The following is a 14,509-nucleotide window of genomic DNA, read 5'->3' as shown; positions in this document are numbered from 1 at the left end:
GAGAGAGAGAGAGAGAGAGAGAGAGAGAGAGAGAGAGAGAGAGAGAGAGAGAGAGAGAGAGAGAGAGAGAGAGAGAGAGAGAGAGAGAGAGAGAGAGAGAGAGAGAGAGAGAGAGAGAGAGAGAGAGAGAGAGAGAGAGAGAGAGAGAGAGAGAGAGAGAGATATTGTGTATGCTTAAGTGTTAGTGTAACCCTATAATGCTAGGGACAAAATGTCACCACAAAGATGGGAATATCCAAAATACTTGTCATTGTGGGGATTTAAAAAAAAAATGTTTTTATAGTTTACAGTTTGTACAGTATAAAATCATTAGGTCTATAAAAAGTCCCCATAAAACATAAAAACACAACATTGCTTGGTCTTGTTGAAATGAGAGGACTGTTTGTTGAAGTTGAAACCCTTGTCATCCCAGTCTCATCAGCTGAGGCTGAAAGAAGTTTCAGTGCTCTTAGGAGACTGAAAACATGGCTCACCCAAAAATTAAAATTCTGTCAGTAATTACTCACCCTCATGTTGTCCCATCCCCGTAAGACTTTCGTTCATCTTCAGAACACAAATTAAGATATTTTTGATGAAAGCTGGATCACTCCTTCATATGTTGCTAGAAAATTTATATCTGCCAGCCCAGAGAAGTTAATAAAGAAATTGTTAAAATAGTCCAAGTGACTACAGTGGCTTACCTTAAGTTTATCAAGTGACTAGAATAATTTTTGTGCGCAAAAAAAACCTAAAATAACGACTTTATTCAACTTTAATCTCCTTCTGTGTGGGCCTCTGAGTGGGTTCACGTAGTGTAACAGCCCAGCGCTTCTGGGTTGTACGTCAGAATGTAGACTATATATATATCCATGCATACTGTTTGGCAAACCTTCCTAATTTAATTCATTTCTGCATTGCTGCTATACATCTTCCATGTCTATAATATTTTAGCCTTTAGATATTCTCTTTGTCTCTCTTCTTTCTGTTAGGAGCATCATGGAGAAAAGACTGGCAGCATGTGTGAATATATTTCCTCGCACTACCACTATGTAAGACCAGCGAGTTTAACCTTTCATCCACTATGAGCTCTACACCCAAAACACCATGGCTCAAGTGTAACTTTAGCCACATTATACAGAGATATAAATTGAAAGTTAATATACACAAACTTATAATCTTTTACTTTCTAATAATTACTTCTTAAATAATCTTGTAAAACTAAATTAGATTAAATAATATAAGTATTAAATGTACGCATTTATAAAATGTCATCATTCATCTATAATATCAATTGTTTATTAATTTCAGGTACTACTGGAAAGGAGATATTCGGGACGCCACAGAAATACTGCTGGTGTGTTGCTATATTTATTCAAACTTCAGATTTATAATTCAAATCAAATATTTTTAATTTTAAAATGTTAATAAAGTTTTTTTATTTAAAGTTATAAAGTGTATGCAAATGTTCTATATCACGTGTTGTATACAACTGTATCTTATAATGGTTATGCAATTTAAAAAATGTTACCTATACTAAATTTATCATTTCTTTAACAGCTTGTGAGGACAAGAACATCTCTGGTGCACAGACTTGTGGCTTACATAAAGCAAGTACTTTTTTGAAAACATTGTTTAAACTTCATTTTGACCTAAGATATTTGCACATTAGTCATGATAAACATGTAAACAGACACAAATGGTTAAATGTTTGAATATTTCAATTCATCATAGACAATGTACAATTGCCTGTGTTGTTATTCACAATATATAGAGATGATTCAATTATCAAATCAGCATTATCAGGTCAGATGACACCAACTGGCTGTTATTGTTACAACCAGTTGCAGAGATGGAGGAAGCAGGATCTACGTGCAGCAGCTTTATTAAACAAAAAAAAAAAAACTCAAACTTTAACAAACAAGTACTTAGGGACAAGATCGGTAACAGAACAACCAAAACAAGTAACGTTAATAACTGACAAAGAACACTCAGGGTTTACATAGACAGAACTGAAGAGCAAATTAACAAGACACACCTGAACTGAACTAACAATCGAACACCATAGAAAGAAACAGGCAGGGGGCGGAGAAAGACAGAACTGAACTAATTGACAGAACAGACAAAGACAGAAATCAAAACAGACTAACAATGTGACAGAATGCCCCCCTCCCAGAAGGCGTGTCCTCACGCCGCAAGGAATTCACAGGGGTGGGAGGGTTGGCATCCTGAAGGCTGACGAGGGCGAGGCCTAGCGGGACCAACAGTTCAGGGGGCCAGGATGGATCCGACCGTTCAGGGGGCCAGGGAGGCACCGATAGTTCAGGGGGCCAGGGTGGCACCGATAGTTCAGGGGGCCAGGGTGGATCCAACCATTCAGGGGGCCAGGGAGGCGGCCATCTTGTTCGAGGGCTTAGACGGTGTGGCGGCAGCCATCTTATCCGAGGGCTCAGGCAGCGTGGCGTGGCCATCTTGTCCAGAGACACAGGCATAGCGGCAACCATCTTGTCCGAGGGCTCTGAAAGGACAGCCATGATGGGACGAGACTCTGGAACAGCGGCCATCTTGGGATGAGACTCAGGTACGGCGGCCATCTTGGGACGAGACTCCGGTAAGATGGCCATCTTAGGACGCTGGTCAGGGGCTGGAGCCATCACTGGGGTGATGGTGATGCGGAGACCTCTCTCGATCAGGACTCTGATGAGATAGTCAGTCAGGTCATGGCCAGCCAAGTCCATTTTTACTGCTGCTAGATCCAGTGTTGGTCAGTTATTGTTACAACCAGTTGCAGAGATGGAGGAGGCAGGATCTACGTGCAGCAGCTTTATTAAACAAACTCAAATTTTAACAAACGGATACTCAGGGACAAGATCGGGAACAGAATAACCAAAACAAGTATTGTTAATATCTGACAAAGAACCCGACAGAACTCAGGGTTTACATAGACAGAATTGAAGAGCAAATTTACAAGACACACATGAACTGAACTAACAATCAATCAAACACCATAGAAACAAACAGGCAGGGGAAAGAGAAAGACAGAACTGAACTACTTGACAGAACACAGACAAAGACAGAAATCAAAACAGACTGACAATGTGACAGTTATATCAAACAAGTTGAGTGACTGTTAATTGAGGCTTTCTCGTTTGGTATAGCAGTTTCTATGTCATCAGCCCATCTCGGTCTGAGGGAAAAGTCTTCTTCCTTTGTGGTACCTGTAAGCAGGCCAAAAGACATGTACTACTTGCCTCATTGAGCGTCAGCGTCAGTTCTGGCAGGCCAAGTAGTCAAGATGCTGCTAACGCTATTGGCCAACAACACGGTCTCATCAGCGATCTGCTCAGCTGAGCTGCATCACCGCATCAGCTGTTCATCTCCCCTTGCTGCTAATGATTACGCTCAAATTAGGGCTGCGACTGACGATTATTTTGATAATCGGTTAATCGGACGATTATTTTTTCGATTAATCGATTAATCGGATAAAAGTTTTTAGAAAATTTAATTTGATTGTTTGTTTATTATAACTAAATAAAACCCTAAATCAGTGTATTTATGTGTAAAAGTGTACTTTAAAAAGTTCAAAAGCCACACATTGAGTTTTACTAATATAATCTTTATTTTTTACATTTTAAACCTTAATATATTGATAAATTAAATATAGAATGACTGAAAACAAACATGTGAACGTAGTAGAGCCGCAGTAGAGTGCGTTTGAAAAACAATTAAAACTTAATAGTAGACAAATGCTATAAAAAGAGAACGTAATAGGTATGCAGCAAGCTAACAGGCTTGATTAAAAGGACAGGAATGATGCATTAGTGCACAAGCATTCGCTGAAAACCACTGACTACAGTGACTAAAAAACAATCTTTTACTGCTGCTGTTATTAACTGCCTTAATATTTAGTGATTCACTTTGTAAACAGCGTTTTAATTTCTTTTGTAGCGCTATTTTAATCCATAACTTATGTTGCGAGCGAACTGATTGCGCAACCTGATGCTCGAGACACAATAGATCTAGTGTGACTGTCCCGAAGTTAGTAAACAAAGCTGTTTACACAGTAGCAATGTTTTCTCAGATCGGATAGCTATCTGATTGTGAAAAGACCAGGTGTAAATGCCCCCCGAAACGCATTGGAGACGGATTTGAATCTGATCGCTCAAACCGCTTCAGGAGGAGATCTGAGACTCATTCCAGACCAAACTGGACAAGTGTAAATGCATCTGGTTGTTGAAACCACATGTAAATTTTACTCCTCCCAAAAATGCTAAAAAATAAAAATGTGAGAGCGTGTTATATAGGCTATATGTAATGTTATAGCCAGATATGACGGCGCTACTGCAACACACATCACCGCAGATGAGAAGCTGTCGCCTGCCTCCGCCATCTCGCTGAATGCTGCAGAGACGCAGAGCCGCTGTGCGGGAAGCACGTGACATAAAACGAGGCCAGCTATTGGCTATTCGCTACTTCTCCTGCTGTACTGGCTGAGTAAAACTTCCGGTGGCTCATTACTGCCACACTTTGGTCACCGCAGATTTAAAATATTTACAAAATGAGCCGCTTACGGCAAATACAAGTTATTTAGCAACTAATCGATGACTAAATTAGTTGACAACTATTTTAATAATCGATTTTAATCGATTTAATCGATTAGTTGTTTCAGCCCTAGCTCAAATCAGGGCGCCTTATTTAAACAGATTCAGTTCGCTCCTAACTGCTTGCTGCTCGCTCTCTGCAATATTGAAACAGGACTCGATGTATTCACTCTCCATTCATCTCTGAAAGTCTTCACGAAGCTAAGCTAAGTTCCTTTTTACTGCTCATTGTTAAAAGCTTTTAGGATATGGGCACCATGCTGTTTGCTAATGCTATCCGTTTGCTTGGGCTTATCTAGTCGTTTTCATTTAAATGCTCTTGCTAGGCTTATGCGATCATATTAGCAATGTGCGTTACTTTTCTGTTGTCATTGGCAACTGCTCGCGTTGCACATGCTGTGCTTTTAGCACTATGCAGCACAGATCAAGCAGCTTGCAGTGATAGATAGTAGGGCTGGGTATTGACACAAATTTCCCAATCGATTTGTTCCTCTCCAGAGTTATTTTTTCTAGCTGACTAATGAGTGTATGGTCACTGGCTATCATGGATATGGACATTTATCTGAGGTAAATGTGACGTTATGATGTTTACATTATTGTTAGTATACGTCTTTCCACGGTTGGAACACTGCGATTGAGCGATTCCATGTAACATGAAAAGTTGTATTCTATCTTTTAAAACACTTTCAGATGCTCATGAATGTTTATTTCGCGTTGTAGTTCGTATTATTAAGGCTGAAGATAAGATGTGCCCGCGCCCGAGCTGCTGCTTCCCTTGAGCTGCGCCAGAGCGATCTCACGCCACAGTGCCAAAGCGGTGTTGTTTTTGAATTTCGTAAGAAAATGGACGTAATTTGACATCTGAAACGTTGTTTCATATCAATAGTAACAAAGCACAAAGATTATTGCGTTTATTTGATGGGATGCGCGCTACAATGTTCCATTCATTCATCAACTATGACTATTGCCTAATCAATTCTTGGGAGTAAGTAAAGTAACAGTCACTATTCAGTGAGTCAATTAAAAGATGTCTCATCTGCTAAATCTTACTTGTCTTTCTTCTGCTAGTTACATTGCCCCTGGATGCGCTTACTGGCTGCTTAATTCATCCTTCATATTTATCGCAGGAGGTTGCTTTATGGTCTGTTTGGGGGAAATAGTTCAGCTCACCTAGTCTAATTCATGTGAGCAACCCCTAATGCTGCTGCTGTCCCCTGACTCCACTAAATTCATCGTAGGAATTGAGGGCGAACTAAACATGAATCTTCCAGGTGATTCGTTCCATAATTCCACACAAAACTCAACATTCCAGAACCGTAAAGATACCCGCTCCAGCTAGTCTACAAAACGACTTTATGGCCCTGCAAGCTTCAAAGAGATGAGCCTAAATAGAGGAAGTAATGGTCAAAGTAAGATAGTTTGGAAAAGGCTGATTGGTTCAGTGATGGCACAGCTCAGAACCCACCAAGATAACGGCAGAGGTTGTTTGATCCTAAGACAAAGGATTTAAAACAGACCACCTCCTTTTTAAGGACCTTTTGACAACCCCAGGGTAGGAATCTCTTAAAACCACAGAGACTGAGATTTTACATATAAAAATACATAAAATTACCCCAAAACAATTATTGACGGACTTCTAATCAAATATTGTTCGACTACATAATCCTATATTGTATCTACCACCTCTGTATGTGTCTATTATGCTTAGATCACATACAAGTCATGTAATTGTTATAGCTATTAGATGTTTGAATGAAAGTGTGTCTTGTTTCTGTCATGATCCTGTTTCTTTCTCACACTCACACTTTTCCATTATTTTCTCATTTTCGCACAAACCTCCTCGTTATCCTTGTCCCCCCTCAGTTGTCTCTCGTTTAACTAGTCATGGCTCTCTCCCCCCTTCACCTGAACCCTCTCTTCCTCTGATTAGCGTTCCTATTTCTTTTCCCCTCTCTCCACCTGTCTTTGCCTGAGTACTGCATTATATCATGTGTACAAAGTGCCTACTAATCCTTGTGTCTCTGTCATGTCTTAATCATGTCATGTCGGGAGCTGTTTTGATAAGAGATCTAAACTGTGCCGGAGAACCACCGCCTGCCTCTACTCTCCTTCGGGAAACGCAAGCCTGCTCCACTTCCCTGTTAAACGGAGCTTTTATTTGGACCTTAGACTACAGTAATTCTTAGTTTTCCTTCGTGAACTCTCTCTGTTGGTTATTGAACTCTCTGGCAAGCCCTATTACTATTAAAGTGATATTATTTCTCTGCATTTGCTGTCTGGTCCTCTTACCTTCATGACAGTTTCCCAGAAGATGGCTTGATTGAAATCTGTGTAAAATGTTTTGTTTTCTTATAATAGGAATCATGTCTAAACTGTACACTTTTGTACTCTGCTAGAGCCGGAGAGTAAAGAGATCACAGATAACGCATGATTTACGATACGAGGTTACAGATGACAGTGCCTAATTGGTCAGAACTCATCTAAGAGGCTGGACAAACAGCTGAGTTTAAAATCTTAGGACCTTAAAAGCCAGTAGAGTTAGTAGAAGATTTTGTTAAGTTGGGTTGAGGTTTAGTTTGCTAGAGCAAATTTACTGAAGTCATGGAGAAGCCATGATGAGTAACTGGACAGACGAGTAACCATGTAGACGAGCAGACAAAAGAACCCAAACCAAGATCAGAAGAACATGGGTTAAACAGCTTCATTCAAGCCATCTAACAACTATCGTCTCACTTTCCTTTCTTTTTCTTAGCTTTCTTTTTTTCTTTTCCGTTGAGAGTCTCGATTCTAAGTTAAGTTTTGCTGCAAAGTTCCGTTTAAACGATTCGACTGCAAAGCCCGCTTTCCAATTTCAAAGACTTTCATCCATCGCCAACACAACACGTGATTGGCTGCCCAGAGACATCTATTCAGGGGAAACCCGGGAACCACCCTTTTACGCCGACAAAAGGAATCCCAAAGAAACGCACAGACAAACGCAAGTATACCTCCAGACTCTTAGCTGAACTGGTTCATTGAGATAAAATTTAATAACCCGCTAAGAAACGATAGAAGGGTTAAATTAATGATTGATGGTTCGTTCAGGTCATGTCTTATAAGTGCATATAGAAACTTGGGATTTCACTATCTCACTCTTGAACTCATTTTTCTTTCCTCACTCTTTCTTTCTGCAACTCGTATGAATGTGTGTGTGTGTGTGCGTGGGTTTGTGTTTGATATTAGTTTTATGTTTTAGAATAATCAATAAATTCTTGTTTATTTTTTAAAGATAATTGTCTTGTGTTATGTGCTTACAGATTTAATGTCTTAAACTGCTGATCTAAGTTACCTTGCTAATAAATAGTGTTTCACTATAGTTTGGATATTTATATCCACTGCAGAGGTTATAGTTACGGCCCGTTAGAATGAACGCTGGACGAGTCATTTGCTCGGCCATATAACCGATTCTTTTAAGATTCCCAATAAATTAATAATTCCTTTTAAGCTAAATTGACCTGTCTAACCCAGACACATTACTTACTTACTTATTTCCTTACATCATGGTGCTCATGAATGGTCAGGAGACTCATCCGTCCCCTAATGTTGCTGCTATCCCCTGACTCTCTGCTAAATTCATGGTGCTCATAAATGGTCAGGAGACTCATCCGTCCCCTAATGCTGCTGCTATCCCCTGACTCTCTGCTAAATTCATGGTGCTCATGAATGGTCAGGAGACTCATCTTACTGAAACATATTGCCCACTAATCGTATTTATTCATAAAGTTTTCTAAGCACTTTAATTGTCTAATTCCATCTCTTGTCTTATCCACAAGAGGTTGCCAGGTATGGTTTGTTTGGGGGGATTAGTTCTGCTCTCCCACTGCTAAACTGTGAGCGTTCCCTAATGCTGCGTAATGCTGCGCATCAGCTGTTCATCTCCCCTGGCTGCTAATGATTACGCTCAAATCAGGGCACCAGGGCAAATTCAGAGCTTCTGAAGTTACAGTAAAACACAACTTGGGGGCGCTCAAGCACAAAACGGTCTTGCCGAGCACACATACGTAACGGCGAAGAAGATATACACCAAGTAGCGTCTACACACTGCCGGGAAGAAGATGAGGAAGATGCAAGCCAAGATAAATGTAGAACTGCTGGTCTCGTTGGTGTCAGAACATAAGGAACTGCATGACAAACACGACAGTGACTACAAAAATATTGATAAAAGAGAATGGTTATGGAGGGGTATTGCAGAGCAAATGGCCGTATAACCGATTCTTTTAAGATTCCCAATAAATTAATTAATAATTCCTTTTCAGCTAAATTGACCTGTCTAACCCAGACACATTACTTACTTATTTCCTTACATCATGGTGCTCATGAATGGTCAGGAGACTCATCCATCCCCTAATGCTGCTGCTATCCCCTGACTCTCTGCTAAATTCATGGTGCTCATGAATGGTCAGGAGACTCATCTTACTGAAACATATTGCCCACTAATCGTATTTATTCATAAAGTTTTCTAAGCATTTTAATTGTCTAATTCCATCTCTTGTCTTATCCACAAGAGGTTGCCAGGTATGGTTTGTTTGGGAGGAATAGTTCTGCTCTCCCAGTGCTAAACTGTGAGCGTTCCCTAATGCTGCGCATCAGCTGTTCATCTCCCCTCGCTGTTAATGATTACGCTCAAATCAGGGCACCTTATTTAAACAGATTCAGTTCGCTCCTAACTGTTGCTGCTCGCTCTCTGAAACCCACCACTTCCCCAGGTCCCCAGCTCCTCCTTGTCGTGTATAACGTGGCATTTGCTATTCTGTCATCGTTGCTGCTCTTTTCATATGGGGGAATAGTTCTGCTCTCCCAGTGCTAAACTGTGAGCATTCCCTAATGCTGCTGCTGTCCTCTGACTCTGTGCTATTTCATGGTGCTCATGAAAGGTCAGAGGACTCCCTGAACAGAGCCATACCACCAAATTTCAATTATCATCTGAATTGCAATTTATTCAATACAATTGTCTAATCATTTCTATTGTCTTGTGTGTTCTTGAGTTAAATGAACCTGACAGAAATATATTTGAGTGACACTTGTTGGAAGTCTAAAGAATTCTGGATTATTATGGAAATTGTCATCATGAGGACTAGTCAGGGCATATCCATTAATAGGTTAAAATGTTAGAAATAAGGGAGGATTTCAAAATGGATAAATACTTTAAAAAATATATATCGTAAAACTTCAAATAATAGCCCGGGCTTTTATTTTCCCAAATCGTCGAACTGCACCGGCTTGTATTTGAGACAGGCGTCTATATGAGACAGGCCTTTATAATTTAGTGTTGAGATGTTTTTCATTGAGATGTTGTTCCTAGAGTCTCTAATCTCTAAAAATCTCCAAATGCTCCACGTGAAACTGCGGTCTTCCGACCTTTTACTATCGTGTCAATTGATTTTGATTAATATGCGCAAGGGAGAGAGAGTACGACAGCTGAAAACTCATATCTTCCGTGAGCACTTAACATAGGAAAAAAAACAAAACAAAAAAAAAAAGCCTTTTTCTTGAAATCTTCGCTTGTCTGGTTTATGCTACTCTGAGCAATGTTTGAACTTTGTATTCTGAGCACTTGTTGTGTTGTTTTTGCCTCTCCATGATGACTCGCTTGGTTTAATCCTCAAATGTAAGTCGCTTTGGATAAAAGCGTCTGCTAAATGACTAAATGTAAATGTAAGACAGTGCTTGTGTTGTTTGAAGACGTGAGAGTGCGCGCGCGCGGCCGGGGCACTCTCTCTGCTCGTTTGCGCCCTGTCAAGCGCAGCAGTCATTCTATTCAACATCACTCACCGATCAAAAAAGGCTTTGGCGGCACACAAATTTGCTTTGGCGGCCGCCAAAAAGCGGACGATCTGACGGGTTTTAGAAGATTAAATACAACCCGAAACTAAAAAACATACCCGGCCTCTATTTGAGACCGGCCTTTATTTTCCCAAATCTGTCGCCAGACCAGGCGTGTAAAAGAGAAAGGCGTCTATTTGGGACTCGGCTATTATTTGAAGTTTTACGGTCTATATTCTTGACCAAATCACGGAAAACATTTGCCCAGACCATTCAAGAACAGCCTGGTGCATGTGAACACTGTGGTGTATCAAGAAGCTTTTAAGCCTCCATCTGTGGTAGAGAAGCTGGCTCTTTAAGGTGAAACTTCAATTTACATATCTAGAAGATGTGAGGAAAGGAAGCAGTTTCTGAATACATTTTCTGAAAGTGCAGAAATTCACCAGTTTAACTGAACTTTCTGAGCTTTCAACAACACTATCATTGTACGCTATTGTACAAAAGTTTGGGTTTGGTAAAGTTGTTTAAAGTTTTTAAAACCAAGTCTGCATTTGATCAAAACTACCGTAAAAAGAGTAATATTGTGAAATATTATTACAATTTAAAATGATTGTTTTCTATTAGGTGATTACCGCTTCACAGAAGTCACAGTTCGGTGGGTACCCCGGTTTTGGGGTCACGGTTCGATATGAGTTCGGTGCAATAGCAAAAAACGGTCACACCTTATTTTAAGGTCCAATTCTCCGTATTAAATAACTATTAAGTATGACTTTTGCCTCATTAAAGTAAGGTAGTTGTTAAGTTTAGGTATGGGGTAGGACTAAAGGCCTGTTCACACTGGGACGAATTTCGTGCGCGATATTGGCCGATGTTTAACGCCTCGTGATTAAACAAAGGGCGCCAATGTGATTGTGCACCGCCGCGAAAAACACCACGCGTGAAAGCGGCATTTTTTTTAAAACGCCTCGGGTTCGTTTTTTTGGTTTGACGCGCCGCGTCAAAAACTATCCGACCAATGAGATTGGCGCTTTTGCTCACATGTTTGGAGCTTCTGAAGTTACAGTAAAACACAACTTGGGGGCGCTCAAACACAAAACGGTCTTGCCGAGCACACATACGTAACGGCGAAGAAGATATATGCCAAGTAGCGTCTACACACTGCCGGGAAGAAGACGAGGAAGATGCAAGCCAAGATAAATGTAGAGCTGCTGGTCTCGTTGGTGTCAGAACATAAGGAACTGTATGACAAACACGACAGCGACTACAAAAATATTGATAAAAGATAACTGTTATGGAGTGGTATTGCAGAGCAAATGGGCCTTGATGGTGAGTTTCATTTCACTTAATTGTCTTTCCGGGGTATTTCTGTTTTACATTAAGCACCATCTAATGTCAGGAAATTAATTTGCATGTTCACTCGCCTCATCGTCAGCGAAAATCGCTTGGATGTGAACACAAAAAATGCATTGAAAAACGCTGGTGAATAACGCGCGCGGATATTCGTCCAGGTGTGTACAGCACTTAAGGGATGTAGAATATGGTCATGCAGAATAAGCCATTAATACATGCTTTATAAGTACTAATAAACAGCCAATATCCTAGTAATGCATGCTAATAAGCAACTAGTTAATAGTGAGAATTGGACTGTACATTTTTACCAGAAAAAGACGTATTCACCTGTGCACTAGGGCTGTAGCGATACACTAATCTCACGATACGATACGATACACGATATTCGGCTGACGATACGATATATATCACGATATTCAGCCAATGATACGATTCGATATGATTTGATATAATTCGATACACTTACATCATTTTCTGAAAGATTAAAAGGGGACAGAGTGATTTTGGTGACATCTTGTGAGTCTTCCATTTACTTGGTTTGAATTAATTTAACTGAAAACTGAAAACATCAATTACACAATATATGTCTCTGACTGGACAGAGAGTACAGCTTGCAAATGCTGGACAAAATGAATAAAATATTTGTTGAAAAAATTAGTTCTATTTATTGAAACACAACAGTGCAAACTGTAGCTTACAAGCCTTTGAAAAGTAAAAAAAGTGAAGTATTTCAAATAACAATTGAGAGTTAAAAAGTGCAGCAAGTGGCCTGTTCTGAACAACAGTTTCTTTGCACTGCATTTTCTTTGACAGCTTTTTTAGTTTGACACTGAACGTGTGACATGTGCTTCAGTTGTGCGCGAGGTCCAGCCGTCGCACGTCAGGGAAACTCTCTCTGCCCTGGCCAGGGAGGCTTTGACGTGTGCTCTTGTCTGTGTACAGCCTGGGAATGCAAACCTTGATGAGGTGTTCGCGGGTTGGAATAGGATAGCGGGGCTCCATCGCGTTCACCATGTGCCTAAAGCCGGCGTTTTCCACCACCGAATACGATTTTTTTTTTTACATTTTTTTTTTACTAAGCCTATTTAAAATCGTATTTGATTGCACAGCGCCGTAGCGCATTCGTGCACCACTACCTTGCTCTCTCTCTCTCTCTCTCTCTCTCTCTCTCTCACACTCATCCGTACCTCGCGCACTTTCTCACTTACGGAACACCGCTGCACAAATCTGTCCAACACAGCGCTGTCAATTTCGGAGACTCAGCTTTTAAAAAAGCTACTAGCCAGCATGCAAGGAGCCTAGCCAACAAGGAGAGCTAAGTTGTTGTTTGAATACAGCTGGATTCTCGTCCATATCGATGCACGCGTGCAGCTGGCCACTAGCGGCTGGCTGATCAAATCACTCTTCATGCAACGCGAACGGGTTTAACACGGGGGATTTGAATGGGACTACTCGCGGCCTAAAAATTGATACTTTCTTGGGAAAAAAATATTGATTTATATCGCAGAATCGATATAATCGCTCAGCCCTACTGTGCACACTATCTAGTGGACTTTGTTTTCAAGCGCTCAAGTAAAAGCTGCACTTTTTCCTGTTGTGGTGTGAACAAACAGCAGCCATTACTCCAGTCTTCAGTGTCACATGATCCTTCAAAAATCATTTTAATATGCTGATTTGATGCTCAAGATGCTAAATCTTTTGTAACATTATACCTCTTTACTGTTTTTTTTAATCAATTTAACCCTTACTGTATAAAAGTATTAATTAATTTAAAAAAAAATCTTACTGACCCCAAACATTTGAATGGTAGAGTTCATACAGATAAGTATAGCTGTTTCCTTTGTTATTTTAAAGTGAATGTTTTTTATTTCCTTATTATTTTCAAATCTGTTATTTTAATTGGGACTCATGTGTGTCCCCCAGAGCAGTGCATCCATATGACATTCCTGAAATCATCAGTTTTCCTATTGATGATGGAAGCCAGCACTACCTGAAGTGGATGGATGATGCAGTCACCGATATTTGATACATCACTGTCTGCAGTCCAATGGAGAAGCTCCCCTGTTGGAAACTCTGCATGTAGAAAGATATAGGGGATGTGGGGGCGTGAGCACAAATTCTCAGGCTAATGGGAACCCTGGCCCATACAGAGGAATGAATGTCCATTAATATAAAGATCAAAGTGTACATTTACTGGAAAGTTTTTTTGTGCAAAGGGAGCGATTTGTCTGATGTGGTTTTACTAGTGCATTCACATGCATTCAGTGCCGTCGCTAGAAAGGTGATGATAACTCTGCTCAAGTGTTTGACTATTTTTTTGACGTGAATAACTTTATTATAAAGAGTACAACTTAAGGCTTATATTATTAAGCTAATATGAATTCATTTGTTAAAATGTGGTAATTTATACGACTTATTTCTAATGGTTGGTTGTTTTAATGTGACGGTTGGGCAGAATTTAAGTATTTTTTGAAATAATGCATTCATTTCAAAATAAATTAATGAGATCTTTTCAACTTTGACTTAGACTATGATTTTTTTAACAATAATAAATATGCTACAACATATTACACATTAAGTTTACATTGCTCATTGTTTTGCAGTACGTGTATGTCAATATAATGTAAATATGGATGTCTCGACACTACATAAATGCATGTGCACTTTATCACAGCATGCTAAAAAATCAATCTAAAAGGTAAGTTAGAATGTTTTATCCTTGTATTTAGCTCCCAGTGTTAAGTTTAGGTTTTTCACACATAACAAAACACAAGTCACAG

At 39.9% G+C, this 14,509-nt stretch overlaps 1 protein-coding gene across 3 annotated transcripts in view; it reads left to right on the top strand.

Annotated features, from left to right (window-relative positions):
- LOC143738995 (protein CutA homolog) overlaps positions 1–14,245 on the top strand; it is a 36,601-nt gene extending 22,356 nt beyond the window's left edge. For 2 of the 3 annotated variants that reach the window (XM_077231046.1, XM_077231048.1), the window contains exons 3-6: positions 969–1,028; positions 1,288–1,333; positions 1,537–1,586; positions 13,653–14,245. In XM_077231046.1, coding sequence (XP_077087161.1) covers positions 969–1,028; positions 1,288–1,333; positions 1,537–1,586; positions 13,653–13,755 — 259 coding nt within the window. In that variant the 3' untranslated portion in view covers positions 13,756–14,245. The remainder of the gene's footprint in view (positions 1–968; positions 1,029–1,287; positions 1,334–1,536; positions 1,587–13,652) is intronic. The other variant, XM_077231047.1, reaches the window with a different exon arrangement.
- Positions 14,246–14,509: the final 264 nt, after the last annotated feature.

The sequence above is a fragment of the Siphateles boraxobius genome, unplaced genomic scaffold (assembly GCF_051911475.1).
Source record: "Siphateles boraxobius isolate OS27281-9 unplaced genomic scaffold, OSU_SipBor_1 16, whole genome shotgun sequence".
Classification (NCBI taxonomy): domain Eukaryota; kingdom Metazoa; phylum Chordata; class Actinopteri; order Cypriniformes; family Leuciscidae; genus Siphateles; species Siphateles boraxobius.
This window is presented reverse-complemented; position numbering and strand designations above follow the sequence as displayed.